The 16,056-nt window shown below is 45.1% G+C and overlaps 1 protein-coding gene across 2 annotated transcripts in view; it reads left to right on the top strand.

Annotated features, from left to right (window-relative positions):
* The window catches only part of LOC143293079 (heparan-alpha-glucosaminide N-acetyltransferase-like), a 43,221-nt gene that overhangs the window by 16,914 nt on the left and 10,251 nt on the right, over positions 1-16,056 (top strand). The window contains exons 8-10 of one of the 2 annotated variants that reach the window (XM_076603963.1): positions 2,889-2,996; positions 5,907-6,061; positions 7,546-7,658. In XM_076603963.1, the coding sequence (XP_076460078.1) occupies positions 2,889-2,996; positions 5,907-6,061; positions 7,546-7,658 (376 nt within the window). Of the gene's footprint in view, positions 1-1,972; positions 2,081-2,888; positions 2,997-5,906; positions 6,062-7,545; positions 7,659-16,056 lie in introns of both variants that reach the window. The other variant, XM_076603962.1, reaches the window with a different exon arrangement.

The following is a 16,056-nucleotide window of genomic DNA, read 5'->3' as shown; positions in this document are numbered from 1 at the left end:
CAGTGGCCAGATGTAGAAATCATCATCATCATTATTGTTGATATTACGATCATTGTGGATGGGTGCTGTAATCCATGTCACCATCTGGTGGGTTATAGAAACAAGAACATACCCAGCATGCACACCCCAGAAAATGGAGTATGGCTGCCTACATGGCAGGGTAAAAACGGGCATACACATAAAGCTGACTAGTCCATAAGAGTGAATGTGGGAGTTGCAGCCCACCAAAAAAGAAGAATAAGGATAAGACTATCATTATTATCATTGTTATTATTATCATTATTAATGTTATTATTATCATTGTTATTATTGTTGATGTTATCATTACCATCAGGGATATTTCAACAGCATGCAGCTATAGAACTCTACCTGCTCTACAATTAAGCTAAGATGATGAAAAAGTATTTTGGACTCTTTCTGAACCACACATTATTCTGGTTTTTGTTGCCTGTCGCCAGGCATGTTTTGGTTGTGGAGGGTGATGTTTCATTTGTCAAAATTCTGTCATGCACACTGCTGCAAGAAAGTAGATACAACCCATACTTTTCTGAGAGGAAAATGAACGGACTATCAATATCTGACTCATGTTTAACACACTGGCTCGCAGTGAGTGAATCATAGATGCTAGATAAACAAATTTATCAGTTATTCTAACAGTTAATTGTGGATTGGAAATCCCACACTGTCTTGAAAATGAATCTACTTTAGTATCATTTAAAAGCACACTGAAAATGTTTAATGGAATAATTGGTTCTGGAACATTATATCCTATATTGATCTGATCCTTTTGTAATTAAGACATCTTGCGGTAGCAATGTGTGTGTGTGTGTGTGTGTGTGTGTGTGTGTGTGTGTGTGTGAAGATTTCCATGTTACATCTGACTTTTTGCATTGAATCTTCATGAAGTTTTCATTTAAATTGAATTACATGTATTTATTGATTCCTTTGTTTTGTTTTTGTTTTGTTTTGTTTTGTTTGGGTGAGAGCATAGTGAAAAGCTTTCAGCTGATCCATTTGACCTTCAGTAAAACATTTGTCATTGGAACTGTCATTGTCTCTCTCTCTGTCATAGGCTGTCAATAGTGGTAATGATCTTTGTCAATTACCATGGTGGATACTAACTGTCATTGTCTCTCTCTCTCTGTCATAGGCTGTCACTAGTGGTAATGATCTTTGTCAATTACCGTGGTGGATACTAACTGTCATTGTCTCTCTCTCTCTGTCATAGGCTGTCACTAGTGGTAATGATCTTTGTCAATTACCGTGGTGGATACTAACTGTCATTGTCTCTCTCTCTGTCATAGGCTGTCACTAGTGGTAATGATCTTTGTCAATTACCATGGTGGATACTAACTGTCATTGTCTCTCTCTCTGTCATAGGCTGTCACTAGTGGTAATGATCTTTGTCAATTACCATGGTGGATACTAACTGTCATTGTCTCTCTGTCATAGGATGTCGATAGTGGTAATGATCTTTGTCAATTACCGTGGTGGATACTAACTGTCATTGTCTCTCTCTCTGTCATAGGCTGTCACTAGTGGTAATGATCTTTGTCAATTACCATGGTGGATACTAACTGTCATTGTCTCTCTGTCATAGGATGTCGGTAGTGGTAATGATCTTTGTCAATTACCGTGGTGGATACTAACTGTCATTGTCTCTCTCTCTGTCATAGGCTGTCACTAGTGGTAATGATCTTTGTCAATTACCATGGTGGATACTAACTGTCATTGTCTCTCTGTCATAGGATGTCGGTAGTGGTAATGATCTTTGTCAATTACCGTGGTGGATACTAACTGTCATTGTCTCTCTCTCTGTCATAGGCTGTCACTAGTGGTAATGATCTTTGTCAATTACCATGGTGGATACTAACTGTCATTGTCTCTCTGTCATAGGATGTCGGTAGTGGTAATGATCTTTGTCAATTACCGTGGTGGATACTAACTGTCGTTGTCTCTCTCTCTGCCATAGGCTGTCACTAGTGGTAATGATCTTTGTCAATTACCGTGGTGGATACTACTGGTTCTTCCGTCATTCCAAGTGGAATGGTCTGACAGTGGCCGACTTGGTATTCCCCTGGTAAGTGTCACAGAAAACGGCGTTGCTGCCTGTCATTGGACAATCTGTTACGACTGCTCTGCATGTGGCTGTACCTGCTTGCTATGCATGTTTCTGCTGACTGTAACTCTTGGAGGGTGGAGGATTGTGGGGATCATAATTATAGTATTTAACCCAGAATTTTTTCCCAGCGCATTGCTTGTAGAGCTATCTCTGTGGTGGTTACATTACGTTCCAGAGCAAGGATCTGTTGTGTGTAGGGAGTGCATCCAGTTCTGGGCTGCAGCTGAAAATTCTGCCAGAAATCAACCATGGACTTGTGCTGGAAAGTATCTCATCATCAGTAAACTTGTGCATTATGGCACCAGTTCTTTTAGATGATCCTTTTTCATGATGAAGGCTTCAGACACAGATTAATGAATCAGGCAGATTTGTTTTTTTAAAAGGAAAGGTAATTCCACGTTTGTATAGTTGGCTTCATTTTGTTTCTGATTCAAATGTTTTTCTGAATCTGCTGTGTACAAATGAAACAAAACCAAAAATGGCTTTGCAAAGAAAGCCCTGAAAGATGAATGCACAAAAAGAATTGGATGGCGCGGGTGATCTGATGATTCTGGTCTCAGCCTTGAAGTGTTCAGGTTCCAGACTGCAGATGTTGATGCAGCAGTAGGTGACGGGGAACTGCAGAATGTCTTTAAACGACAGATCCTTGCTCTTTCTCTGACTCACACTAACAACACCAACACTGTCTGTGATATCTGTGTGGACACAGTCTCTGTGGGGGCACTAACCTGTGTGCATGTGTGTTGTGTTGTCTGTGTGCTTGTAGACTGAGCTTGAGCGTGATGATCTTTGTGAACTACGGGGGTGGCGGGTACTGGTGGTTCAGTCACTCCAAGTGGGATGGGCTGACCGTGGCTGACCTCGTCTTTCCTTGGTGGGTTCACACGTTGACTGCCTTGCAACTGGACCTGAACTGCCTTGGTTAACAGTTAACTCATCCTATTCCACGTATGAGATAACTCGTACCATGATTACTTCCCCTGTGGACCAGGTACCGGTGTTCTCGTACCAACACACTATTCTCATTTTGTTCATCCTTGCTTGGTACAGCTGGCATTCTAAACTGAACTGTTTATGGATTCCAGAAGTATGAAGACAAAGCTTTTTTTGACCGAGTAAATCAATAATTCTCTATCGATTTTAGCTGTTTTAGTAACCACCGTGTTTTTACTGCAGTGGTCTCAATGCAGTGCTGGTCCAGGGGAGATGTAGCAGGCATGTATCTGTGGTGTGGAATGAGTTAAGGTTGTTGTGTGTATTGTTTTGTCAGGCATGTAGCTGTGGTGTGGAATGAGTTAACATTGTTGTGTGTATTGTTTTGTCAGGCATGTAGCTGTGGTGTGGAATGAGTTAACATTGTTGTGTGTATTGTTTTGTCAGGCATGTAGCTGTGGTGTGGAATGAGTTAATGTTGTTGTGTGTATTGTTTTGTCAGGCATGTAGCTGTGGTGTGGAATGAGTTAACATTGTTGTGTGTATTGTTTTGTCAGGCATGTAGCTGTGGTGTGGAATGAGTTAACATTGCTGTGTGTATTGTTTTGTCAGGCATGTAGCTGTGGTGTGGAATGAGTTAACATTGCTGTGTGTATTGTTTTGTCAGGCATGTAGCTGTGGTGTGGAATGAGTTAACGTTGTTGTGTGTATTGTTTTGTCAGGCATGTAGCGGTGGTGTGGAATGAGTTAACATTGCTGTGTGTATTGTTTTGTCAGGCATGTAGCTGTGGTGTGGAATGAGTTAACATTGCTGTGTGTATTGTTTTGTCAGGCATGTAGCTGTGGTGTGGAATGAGTTAACATTGCTGTGTGTATTGTTTTGTCAGGCATGTAGCGGTGGTGTGGAATGAGTTAACATTGTGTGTATTGTTTTGTCAGGCATGTAACTGTGGTGTGGAATGAGTTAACGTTGCTGTGTGTATTGTTTTGTCAGGCATGTAGCTGTGGTGTGGAATGAGTTAACATTGCTGTGTGTATTGTTTTGTCAGGCATGTAGCGGTGGTGTGGAATGAGTTAACATTGTTGTGTGTATTGTTTTGTCAGGCATGTATCTGTGGTGTGGAATGAGTTAACATTGTTGTGTGTATTGTTTTGTCAGGCATGTAGCTGTGGTGTGGAATGAGTTAACATTGTTGTGTGTATTGTTTTGTCAGGCATGTAGCTGTGGTGTGGAATGAGTTAACGTTGTTGTGTGTATTGTTTTGTCAGGCATGTAGCTGTGGTGTGGAATGAGTTAACATTGTTGTGTGTATTGTTTTGTCAGGCATGTAGCTGTGGTGTGGAATGAGTTAACATTGTTGTGTGTATTGTTTTGTCATTGTAGCTTTTGATATTGTTCACTTGATGTCAGTTTTCTTTCATTTTTTACTAATGTAAGGTAAATTTTTGTTTATACTTATAGATTTGTGGGAAAATAATACCTGTGTTTGTGTGTGTGTGTGTGTGCGTGTGTTGTGTGTGTGTGTTTGTGTGTGTGTGTTGTGTGTGTGTGTGTATGTATGTGTGTTGTGTGTGTGTGTGCATGTGTTGTGTGTGTGTATGTGTGTGTGTGTGCATGTGTTGTGTGTGTTGTGGGTGTGTGTGTGTTTGTGTGTGTGTTGTGTGTGTGCGTATGTTGTGTGTGTGTGTGTATGTGTGTGGTGTGTGTGTGTGTGGTGTGTGTGTGTGTGTGTGTGTCTGTGTGTGAAAGAGAGAGAGGGATCAAGCAATCACAGGGTTTCTCTTGGCTCATGTCAATCATGGATATGGTGTGGTGTGTCAGGTTTGTGTACATCATGGTGTGTTGTGTGGTGTGTCAGGTTTGTGTACATCATGGTGTGTTGTGTGGTGTGACAGGTTTGTGTACATCATGGTGTGTTGTGTGGTGTGTCAGGTTTGTGTACATCATGGTGTGTTGTGTGGTGTGTCAGGTTTGTGTACATCATGGTGTGTTGTGTGGTGTGACAGGTTTGTGTACATCATGGTGTGTTGTGTGGTGTGTCAGGTTTGTGTACATCATGGTGTGGTGTGTGGTGTGTCAGGTTTGTGTACAGCATGGTGTGTTGTGTGGTGTGTCAGGTTTGTGTACATCATGGTGTGTTGTGTGGTGTGTCAGGTTTGTGTACATCATGGTGTGTTGTGTGGTGTGTCAGGTTTGTGTACAGCATGGTGTGTTGCGTGGCGTGTCAGGTTTGTGTACATCATGGTGTGTTGTGTGGTGTGTCAGGTTTGTGTACATCATGGTGTGTTGTGTGGTGTGTCAGGTTTGTGTACATCATGGTGTGTTGTGTGGTGTGTCAGGTTTGTGTACATCATGGTGTGTTGTGTGGTGTGTCAGGTTTGTGTACATCATGGTGTGTTGTGTGGTGTGTCAGGTTTGTGTACATCATGGTGTGTTGTGTGGTGTGTCAGGTTTGTGTACATCATGGTGTGTTGTGTGGTGTGTCAGGTGTGTGTACATCATGGTGTGTTGTGTGGTGTGTCAGGTTTGTGTACATCATGGTGTGTTGTGTGGTGTGTCAGGTTTGTGTACATCATGGTGTGTTGTGTGGTGTGTCAGGTTTGTGTACATCATGGTGTGTTGTGTGGTGTGTCAGGTTTGTGTACATCATGGTGTGTTGTGTGGTGTGTCAGGTTTGTGTACAGCATGGTGTGTTGTGTGGTGTGACAGGTTTGTGTACATCATGGTGTGGTGTGTCAGGTTTGTGTACATCATGGTGTGTTGTGTGGTGCGACAGGTTTGTGTACATCATGGTGTGTTGTGTGGTGTGTCAGGTTTGTGTACATCATGGTGTGTTGTGTGGTGTGTCAGGTTTGTGTACATCATGGGCACAGCGATGATGCTGAGTTTCCAGTCCCAGCTGCAGAGAGGCGTGTCCAAGGTCAGCATGTTGTGGAGAATCGTGCGGCGGTCCCTCATCCTCTTCACCCTCGGTCTGCTCATCAACTCTGGAGGGAAAAGCGACGGTACGCACAGCCAGTTGTTTCATGTTTTATTTCAGGTCAAAGTGGTGGTTGGTTAAAGGTTGAGCGTCCCATAACCTTTTATGGGCACAGGGTGGTTGAATTCCTGTACGCTGTGTGCAGGGCTTGACGTTGGAAACGGAGACTCAGCCCTCTCCCTCTTCTGCCTCTGACCTTCCCTGACGGACTGCTTTATCAGAGAAACATTGGTTAAAGGACAGAATGCTTTATCAGAGAAACATTGGTTAAAGGACAGAATGCTTTATCAGAGAAACATTGGTTAAAGGACAGACAGAATGCTTTATCAGAGAAACATTGGTTAAAGGACAGAATGCTTTATCAGAGAAACATTGGTTAAAGGACAGAATGCTTTATCAGAGAAACATTGGTTAAAGGACAGACAGAATGCTTTATCAGAGAAACATTGGTTAAAGGACGGACAGAATGCTTTATCAGAGAAACATTGGTTAAAGGACAGACTGAATGCTTTATCAGGGAAACATTGGTTAAAGGACGGACAGAATGCTTTATCAGAGAAACATTGGTTAAAGGACGGACAGAATGCTTTATCAGAGAAACATTGGTTAAAGGACGGACAGAATGCTTTATCAGAGAAACATTGGTTAAAGGACAGAATGCTTTATCAGAGAAACATTGGTTAAAGGACAGACTGAATGCTTTATCAGAGAAACATTGGTTAAAGGACAGAATGCTTTATCAGAGAAACATTGGTTAAAGGACAGAATGCTTTATCGGAGAAACATTGGTTAAAGGACAGAATGCTTTATCAGAGAAACATTGGTTAAAGGACAGACAGAATGCTTTATCAGAGAAACATTGGTTAAAGGACAGAATGCTTTATCAGAGAACAATTGGTTAAAGGACACATAGCTCCACAGTATAGTTGTGGAAATTCTGTGCCAGAAACGTCCTCTTTTCTATCGCTGTCTTTGTTCCTGGTTTTTGTCTTTTCTTTCTGTCGTCTGTTCCGTTAGTGTTTTCTGTCTTGTTGATCCAGTCACCTTTTTTTTTTTTCTAGAAAGCCTTGAACGTTGTTTTTATTATATTTTTTTGTCGTTTTCCGGACTTGATAATTAGGCATTTGACGACAATGATGATGACGACGATGATGATGATGATGATGATGATGACAATGATGATGACGATGATGATGAAGAAGATGATGATGATGACGATGATGATGATGATTATGATGATGATGACAACGACAATGATGATGACGATGATGATGATGATGAGATGATGACGATGATGATGACGACAATGATGATGATGATGATGAAGACGGCGATGATGATGACGACGATGTTGAAAATGATGACGACAGTGACGATGATGATGATGACGATGATGATGATGATGACAGTGATGATAATGACGACAATGATGATGATGGTGACGATGACGACAACGATGATGATGACAAAGTATGACAAAAAGTGTCTGTTCTCTGATCCATGCCGCAGGAATCGACCTCAGCCAATTCCGTATACCTGGCGTGCTGCAGCGTTTTGCTGGGACCTACCTGATTGTGGCCTCCCTGCACCTGCTGTTTGCCAAACCCTATGATGACACACAGGTACTGTCCTTGACACCTTGGGTCACACCTGCTGTTTGCCAAACCCTATGATGACACACATGTACTGTCCTTGACACTTTGGGTCACACCTGCTGTTTGCCAAACCCTATGATGACACACAGGTACTGTCCTTGACACTTTGGGTCACACCTGCTGTTTGCCAAACCCTGTGATGACACACAGGTACCATCCTTGACACTTTGGGTCACACCTGCTGTTTGCCAAACCCTATGATGACACACAGGTACTGTCCTTGACACCTTGGGTCACACCTGCTGTTTGCCAAACCCTGTGATGACACACAGGTACTGTCCTTGACACCTTGGGTCACACCTGCTGTTTGCCAAACCCTGTGATGACACACAGGTACCATCCTTGACACTTTGGGTCACACCTGCTGTTTGCCAAACCCTGTGATGACACACAGGTACTGTCCTTGACACTTTGGGTCACACCTGCTGTTTGCCAAACCCTATGATGACACACAGGTACCATCCTTGACACTTTGGGTCACACCTGCTGTTTGCCAAACCCTGTGATGACACACAGGTACCATCCTTCACACTTTGGGTCACACCTGCTGTTTGCCAAACCCTGTGATGACACACAGGTACCATCCTTGACACATTGGGTCACACCTGCTGTTTGTCAAACCCTATGATGACACACAGGTACCATCCTTGACACTTTGGGTCACACCTGCTGTTTGCCAAACCCTGTGATGACACACAGGTACTGTCCTTGACACATTGGGTCACACCTGCTGTTTGCCAAAACCTATGATGACAGACAGTTACTATCCTTGATACCTTGGGTCACACCTGGTGGCTTTTGGATGAATGGAAATGTGTGGTTTGATGGAAAATGTCTTCATGCAAGCACAGGAAAAGGGGCCAGTCCTCTCCTTACACCCTTGTAACCTTCGCTGATTGATGTCCAGTGTATGTCCAGTGTAACCTTCGCCGATTGATGTCCGGTGTATGTCCAGTGGAACAGTGGAGTTTGGCCATGGAATAGTGGAGTGTGGCCCAGATTGTGGTCAGTGTATGTGAAGAAAAAGTAGGAAATTTTTCCTTCTTAATAATGGAGTATGGCCTTTTGCTTCGGTCATTTTATGAGAAGAAAAAGTAAGAAAAGTCCTGTTAGAACAGTGGAGTTTGGCCACGGAATAGTGGAGTGTGGCCCAGATTGTGGTCAGTGTATGTGAAGAAAAAGTAGGAAATTTTTCCTTCTTAATAATGGAGTATGGCCTTTTGCTTCGGTCATTTTATGAGAAGAAAAAGTAAGAAAAGTCCTGTTAGAACAGTGGAGTTTGGCCACGGAATAGTGGAGTGTGGCCCAGATTGTGGTCAGTGTATGTGAAGAAAAAGTAGGAAATTTTTCCTTTTTTAATAATGGAGTATGGCCTTTGCTTCGGTCATTTTATGAGAAGAAAAAGTAAGAAAAGTCCTGTTAGAACAGTGGAGTTTGGCCCAGGAATAGTGGAGTGTGGCCCAGATTGTGGTCAGTGTATGTGAAGAAAAAGTAGGAAATTTTTCCTTTTTTTAATAATGGAGTATAGCCTTTGCTTCGGTCATTTTATGAGAAGAAAAAGTAAGAAAAGTCCTGTTAGAACAGTGGAGTTTGGCCACGGAATAGTGGAGTGTGGCCCAGATTGTGGTCAGTGTATGTGAAGAAAAAGTAGGAAATTTTTCCTTTTTTAATAATGGAGTATGGCCTTTGCTTCAGTCATTTTATGAGAAGAAAAAAAAGTAAGAAAAGTACCTGTTAGAACAGTGGAGTTTGGCCCCGAAGTAGTGGAGTGTGGCCCAGATTGTGGTCAGTATATGTGAAGAAAAAGTAGGAAATTTTCCTTTTTAATAATGGAGTATGGCCTTTGTTTCGGTCATTTTATGAGAAGAAAAAGTAAGAAAAGTCCCTGTTAGAACAGTGGAGTTTGGCCCCGGAGTAGTGGAGTGTGGAGAGTCAGGTCAGGTCATTAGATCTGCTACTGGTAACCTGTAATCCAGTACAACCTGTTCAGGGTCGGGTTGCCGGCGACTAAACCGGCACTCCCACCACTCCTTTCCGGGACTGGTGAGGCGGGTGGCTAGACACCCTTATGGAGATCCATAAAAGGGCGTTGGCTCAGGAGAGCATGCCACACGCAGTTGGCCCCCGGGGTGTGTCTACCCATGCATGCGAAGTCTGGATCCGGCAGAATCTGCGGAAGAAACCTATCGGTTCAACGGAGAGGAAGGCGGTTACAGCAACGCACTGTGGAGTGCAGAGAGCAAGATGAGACACCGAAAGGATATCTTGGTCATCCACTGCATCCGTGCTCATCTTCCAGACGTCTCGACTTAGTCTTGCCACTGGAAATTGGTGGACCCAGACGAGAGAGTGAGGTCGACGTTGCGCAACTCCTCTTCACTTTAAACAAACTCATCGCGCAAGTCATCAGTCATCCAAAATGACCTTTCATCCTTCATCATTTCATCACCCCCAAGTCCTGTGGCGACAGGCGAGCGATGAAACGACAGGTGTGGGTACACTGGCAGTCGCAGCCGCAGACCTGCACGCAGGCAGCTCAGGCCATAGGGTCGTTCTTCGTCGACAGGAGCAGCAATGGAGCTCGGCAGCCGTCTGAGCGTCTGAGCAGCCCTCTTTAGGAATGCACTGCTCACCTCCCTGGCATGAGGAAGGGGCTAGAAAAGGTGCCCTAAAAATTGCCTGCTCCATATCACCCTGGCCAGCATACTGCGGCTGGTGGGGACCCTACATCAGCGGTCGAAACAACAAGAAAGAAAAGAAAAAAACAAAGATCATTCCTCTCACCATTGGTGCTTGGAACATAAGGACTCTCCTGGACAGAGATAACACGGACAGACCCCAAAGGAGAACAGCACTAGTTGCATCTGAACTCGCCAGATACAACATTGACATCGCAGCCTTGAGTGAGACTCGGCTTGCAGGCGAAGGCGAGCTCTGTGAACAGGGATCTGGTTACACCTTCTTCTGGAGTGGACGAGGAAGCGAAGAGCGACGTGAGGCTGGCGTTGGTTTTGCAGTAAAAACAGCACTTGTCAGCAAGCTAGCTGGAATCCCAAAGGGAGTCAACGATAGGCTTATGACCATGAAACTCCACTGGCATCTGGCCAGAAGCACCTCACCATTGTCAGTGCCTACGCCCCAACCATGACCAACCCGGATGAAGTGAAGGCGAAGTTCTACGAGGACCTTCACTCTGTCATTGCTGCTATCCCTAAAGCAGACAAGCTCATCATTCTTGGGGACTTCAATGCTAGAGTTGGCTCTGACTACATCTCCTGGGATGGAGTGATTGGAAAGCACGGTGTGGGCCACTGCAACCCAAATGGATTGCTTTTGCTTCAGACCTGTGCAGAGCACAAACTGCTGATAACCAACACAGTTTTCTGCCTCCCTACCCGTAACAGGACGTCATGGATGCACCCTCGCTCAAAGCATTGGCATCTCATCGATTATGTCATCGTCAGGAAAAGGGATAGGCAAGATGTACGTGTAACAAAGACCATGTGCGGCGCCGAGTGTTAGACAGACCATCGCCTTGTAGTCTCGAAGCTGAATATTCGAATCCAACCCAAGAGACGCCCCCAAGGCCAGAAGGCTCCAAAACGGCTCAACATCGCTAAGCTGAAAAACATCACCATCAAACAGTCCTTTGTGGAGCTGCTGGAAGATCGTCTGGAATCCGCTTCTCTGGACAACCAGAATGTGGAGTCTGACTGGAGGACCCTGCATGAGCTGATCTATAGTACAGCTTCAGAGACCCTGGGACCCATGACCAGAAAGCACAAAGACTGGTTTGATGAAAACTGTGATGAAATCAAGCAGCTTCTGGATGAGAAACGCCGTCTGCATCAAGCCTACCTGAGCAACCCAAAGTCCACATCAAAAAAGGATGCGTATGATGCCATCCGCAGGACTGTTCAGCAAAAGTTACGCCAAATGCAGGATAAGTGGCTGAGTGACAAAGCTGATGAGATCCAGGGATATGCTGACAGGCACGATATGAAGAAGTTCTATGATGCCTTAAAAGAAGTCTATGGCCCCACATCCTCAGGATCATCCCCCCTCCTCAGTGCAGATGGGAATACCTTGATCACCGAGAAGGAGAAAATTCTCGAACGCTGGGCTGAGCACTTCAACAGTGTCTTAACTCACTCCATGCCAAGAGTTTTTGCCCTTGCCAATCCCTGAAAACCCAGGGTTTGTATAGGATGGGGAAAAAATTGTAAAAAACACCAAGTTAACACCCAGACAATTGATATTTAGTATATGTATGCAAGGAATGTTGTTCCATATGTGTGCAAAAAATCAAAGTATTTACTCACCATCTTGATGTTGATCGCGGTATCCATATTTTGTGTATTTTTTAGCATTTTTGCACCCATCAGAAAGGTACACCAACATGTTCTACATCACATTCTAACACTATTTGAGGAACTGAAGACCTAGTGCATGCAATGAAGTATGAACAGGTGGTGAAGAAAGTTGAAATTCACACATACAAAAAAAAATATTGTCTCTACATAATGAAAATCAAAGAACAAAGAAAAAAAACTCAACCGGCTGGGTGTTGACTGGCCAGTCAGCTGACAAACCTGGTATGCCAGTGAAGGGATGTGCAAGAGGGAAAAAGGAAAAATTGTCAGTCCAATCACTGGTGAAAACACTTGCAAAATCGTCCGTTTCCTCAGTGGTTTCGTCGTCTGTGTCTGTCTCATCTGCTGGCACATGTTCCTCACTTTCCTCTCCATTGTAAACACTCTCTTCAGCTATTTCTAGTTCATCAGGATCTGGTTCAAATTCACTGTCCGAAGAATCAACATTATCTCCTTCGACATCAGAGCCTTCAGTTTGGATCATTTCCAAAGCATCTTCGACGCTGAGTAACATTTCACCTCTCCGACCGTGTCGAACACTTCGCCGTGACGCCATCTTGTCAAACAACTTACAAAGCTGACAGGGGGCACGCTTTGTTATCAACTGCGGTTGAGCTTATCGCGACACACACGCAGCGTGTGTGAATGAAAAGCTGACCAGAGGTGACGTAAGATATCACATCTGCTTTTGATTTTCGCATCCGACGCGTCACTCCAACAGCACGACTTTTTAAAATCCAAGTCCGCATATGCGGACATTGGCATCCAACGCTTTCTCCGACGATGTCCGCATATGCGGACAATGGCAGCGAGTGAGTTAAATCGCCCTTCCTCCATAAATGATGAAACCATAGACCGTCTCCCACAAGTCCCCATCAACGAAGCACTGAACGATCCGCCAACACCTCTTGAGACCCAGAAAGCAATCCGTCTGCTATCCAGTAGCAAAGCACCTGGCTCAGACTCCATACCAGCAGAGGTCTACAAGGATGGAGGCACTGTGCTGACTGAGAAGCTCCATCAGCTGTACTCACTCATGTGGAAAGAAGAGACGATCCCCCAGGATTTTTAAGATGCATCTATCATTCACTTGTACAAGCGAAAGGGGAACCGGCAAGCCTGTGATAACCATCGGGGCATTTCCTTGCTCTCCATCACAGGCAAGATACTTGCCAGGATCCTACTAAACCGCCTCACAGCACACCTTGACCAAGGTCATTTGCCTGAGAGCCAATGTGGATTCCGAAAAGAGCGCGGAACCACCGACATGGTGTTTGCTGCAAGGCAGCTGCAAGAGAAATGTCAGGAGCAAAATGCTGATCTGTTCTCCACCTATGTCGACCTCACTAAGGCCTTCGACACCGTGAGTAGAGAGGGACTGTGGAAGATCATGGCCAAGTACGGATGCCCTCGGAAATTTATTTCCTTGGTCAGCCAATTCCATGAAGGCATGCAGGCTCGAGTCCAAGACAATGGCGAAACATCTGCTCCTTTTGCTGTCACAAATGGTGTCAAGCAAGGCTGCGTCCTGGCTCCAACGCTGTTCAGCCTCATGTTCTCTGCAATGCTTACTGATGCCTGCAGAGATGGCGATGTTGGAATCGGCCTAAAGTACCGAACAGATGGCAAGTTGTTTAACCTCAGAAGGCTTCAAGCAAAAAGGAAGGTCATGATAGACATCATCAGAGACTTTCTGTTTGCTGATGATTGTGCCCTCAACGCTGGATCTGAAGCTGACATGCAACTCAGCGTCGACAAGTTTGCCACTGCCAGCAGGAACTTCGGCCTTACCATCAGCACGAGGAAAACTGAAGTTCTACATCAGCCAGCCCCAGGGAAACCCTACGTTGAGCCCAACATCACAGTCAACGGTCAGAGACTCAGTGCGGTGGAGTGGTTCACATACCTTGGCAGCACACTGTCACGAAATGCGACCATCGACGATGAAGTGAATGTCAGGATTGCAAGAGCAAGCGCAACTTTTGGTAGACTCAATGCAAATGTCTGGAACAGAAGAGACATTAGTCTTGAGACCAAGCTAAAGGTCTACAGAGCAGTAGTTCTCCCCACACTACTGTACGCCTGCGAAACTTGGACAGTGTACCAACGACATGCCAAGAAGCTGAACCACTTCCACACAACATGCCTCAGGAAGCTACTGAACATCAAGTGGCAAGACAGGACCCCAGACACAGAGGTGCTCGCAAAAGCCACCCTTCCCAGCATCTTCACCATGCTGATGCAGTCCCAGCTTCGCTGGGCTGGACACGTGGCGCGCATGCCAGACCATCGGCTGCCCAAAAGGCTCTTCTATGGCGAGCTGCAACAAGGGAAGAGATCACACGGAGGTCAGAAGAAGCGCTTCAGAGATACTCTGAAAGTCTCTCTGAAAGCGTTTGATATCAACCCTGACTCCTAGGAGGAATCTGCAGTGGACCGTGACAAATGGCGCGCTGCTGTGCACAAAGGCGCCAAGTTGTGCGAGGCCAACAGGACTGCTGCAGCTGTTGAGAAGAGGCAGGCCAGAAAGTCACGGGCAAACAAGCTCCCTGACAATGGTATGCCTGTCTTTGTCTGCCCCAACTGTCAGCGAACATTTCGTGCACAGATTGGACTATTCAGCCATCTGCGCATTCACAGGTAGATTCATGAGCATTCTCTCTCCCGACCCCACCACCACCCTCCCCCCATCCCCCAGCTGGATGACAATGATGGTCATCATCGATCTCAATGGACACACCACCACCACCACCATGTCCAGTGTAACCTTCGCCGATTGATGTCCGGTCTATGTCCAGTGTAACCTTCACCGATTGATGTCTGGTCTATGTCCAGTGTAACCTTCGCCGATTGATGTCTGGTCTATGTCCAGTGTAACCTTCCCTGATTGATGTCTGGTCTATGTCCAGTGTAACCTTCCCTGATTGATGTCTGGTGTATGTCCAGTGTAACCTTCCCTGATTGATGTCTGGTCTATGTCCAGTGTAACCTTCCCTGATTGATGTCTGGTGTATGTCCAGTGTAACCTTCCCTGATTGATGTCTGGTGTATGTCCAGTGTAACCTTCCCCGATTGATGTCTGGTGTAACCTTCCCTGATTGATGTCCCGCGTAACCTATTTATGTCCAGTGTAACCTTTGATGTCCGGTGTAACCTTCCCCGATTGATGTCTGGTGTAACCTTCCCCGATATGTCAGGTGTAACCTGTGTAACCTTCCCCGATTGATGTCCGGTGTAACCTTCCCTGATTGATGTAGCTACCCATTGACACCTGGATGGAGTGAGGAAGAGCAGAGTGAAGTCCCTTTCCCAAGGACACAGCACCCTGCTGAAACAAGGCCTTGAACTCTGATCACTGGTCAACACTGGATCAGGAGCCTGACCATTTTGGCTATGGTGCCTCTTATAAAACCACATGTAGTGAGAAGGCTGATGTTTCCTATTTTTGTCTTTTGTTTTTTTTGCTGCCCCGTCATCTGTTCTGTTTGAGTGGCGTTGCTTCCACGTCACTCAAGCAAAACCACACCTAGGCTCATCTGTCGCAGTCCTTGCATCAGCAGTCCATAAATAACTAATCATGTTAGGTCGCCAGGAGGCTACACAGCAGAGGAGACCCTGCACTGCTGCTGAGTTACTTTCTTCTTTCATAGCTGCCCGCCTTCATCAAGTTCAGATATCTTACTTTGGTGGCCTTGATTTGAGCGTATTGTGATATTTGCTGTGTTTCAATAGGTGCGGTGGTGTTGATTTAAGCGTGTTGTGAAACATGTTGTGAAGCGTGTTGTCAAACGTGTTGTAAAGTGTGTTGTGATGTTTGCTGTGAAGCGTGTTGTGAGAGCGAGTTGTGATATTTGCTGTGAAGTGTGTTGTGAAGCATGCTGTTGTGTTTGCTGTGAAGCATGTTGTGAAGTGTGTTGTGATGTTTTCTTTGAAGCATGTTGTGAAGCGAGTTGTAATGTTTGTTGTGAAGCGTGCTGTGAAGCGTGCTGTGT

Source organism: Babylonia areolata, chromosome 18, assembly GCF_041734735.1.
Source record: "Babylonia areolata isolate BAREFJ2019XMU chromosome 18, ASM4173473v1, whole genome shotgun sequence".
In the NCBI taxonomy this organism is placed as follows: Eukaryota; Metazoa; Mollusca; class Gastropoda; order Neogastropoda; family Buccinidae; genus Babylonia; species Babylonia areolata.
Note: the sequence above shows the minus strand (reverse complement) of the source record. Positions and strands in the feature narration are given on the sequence as shown.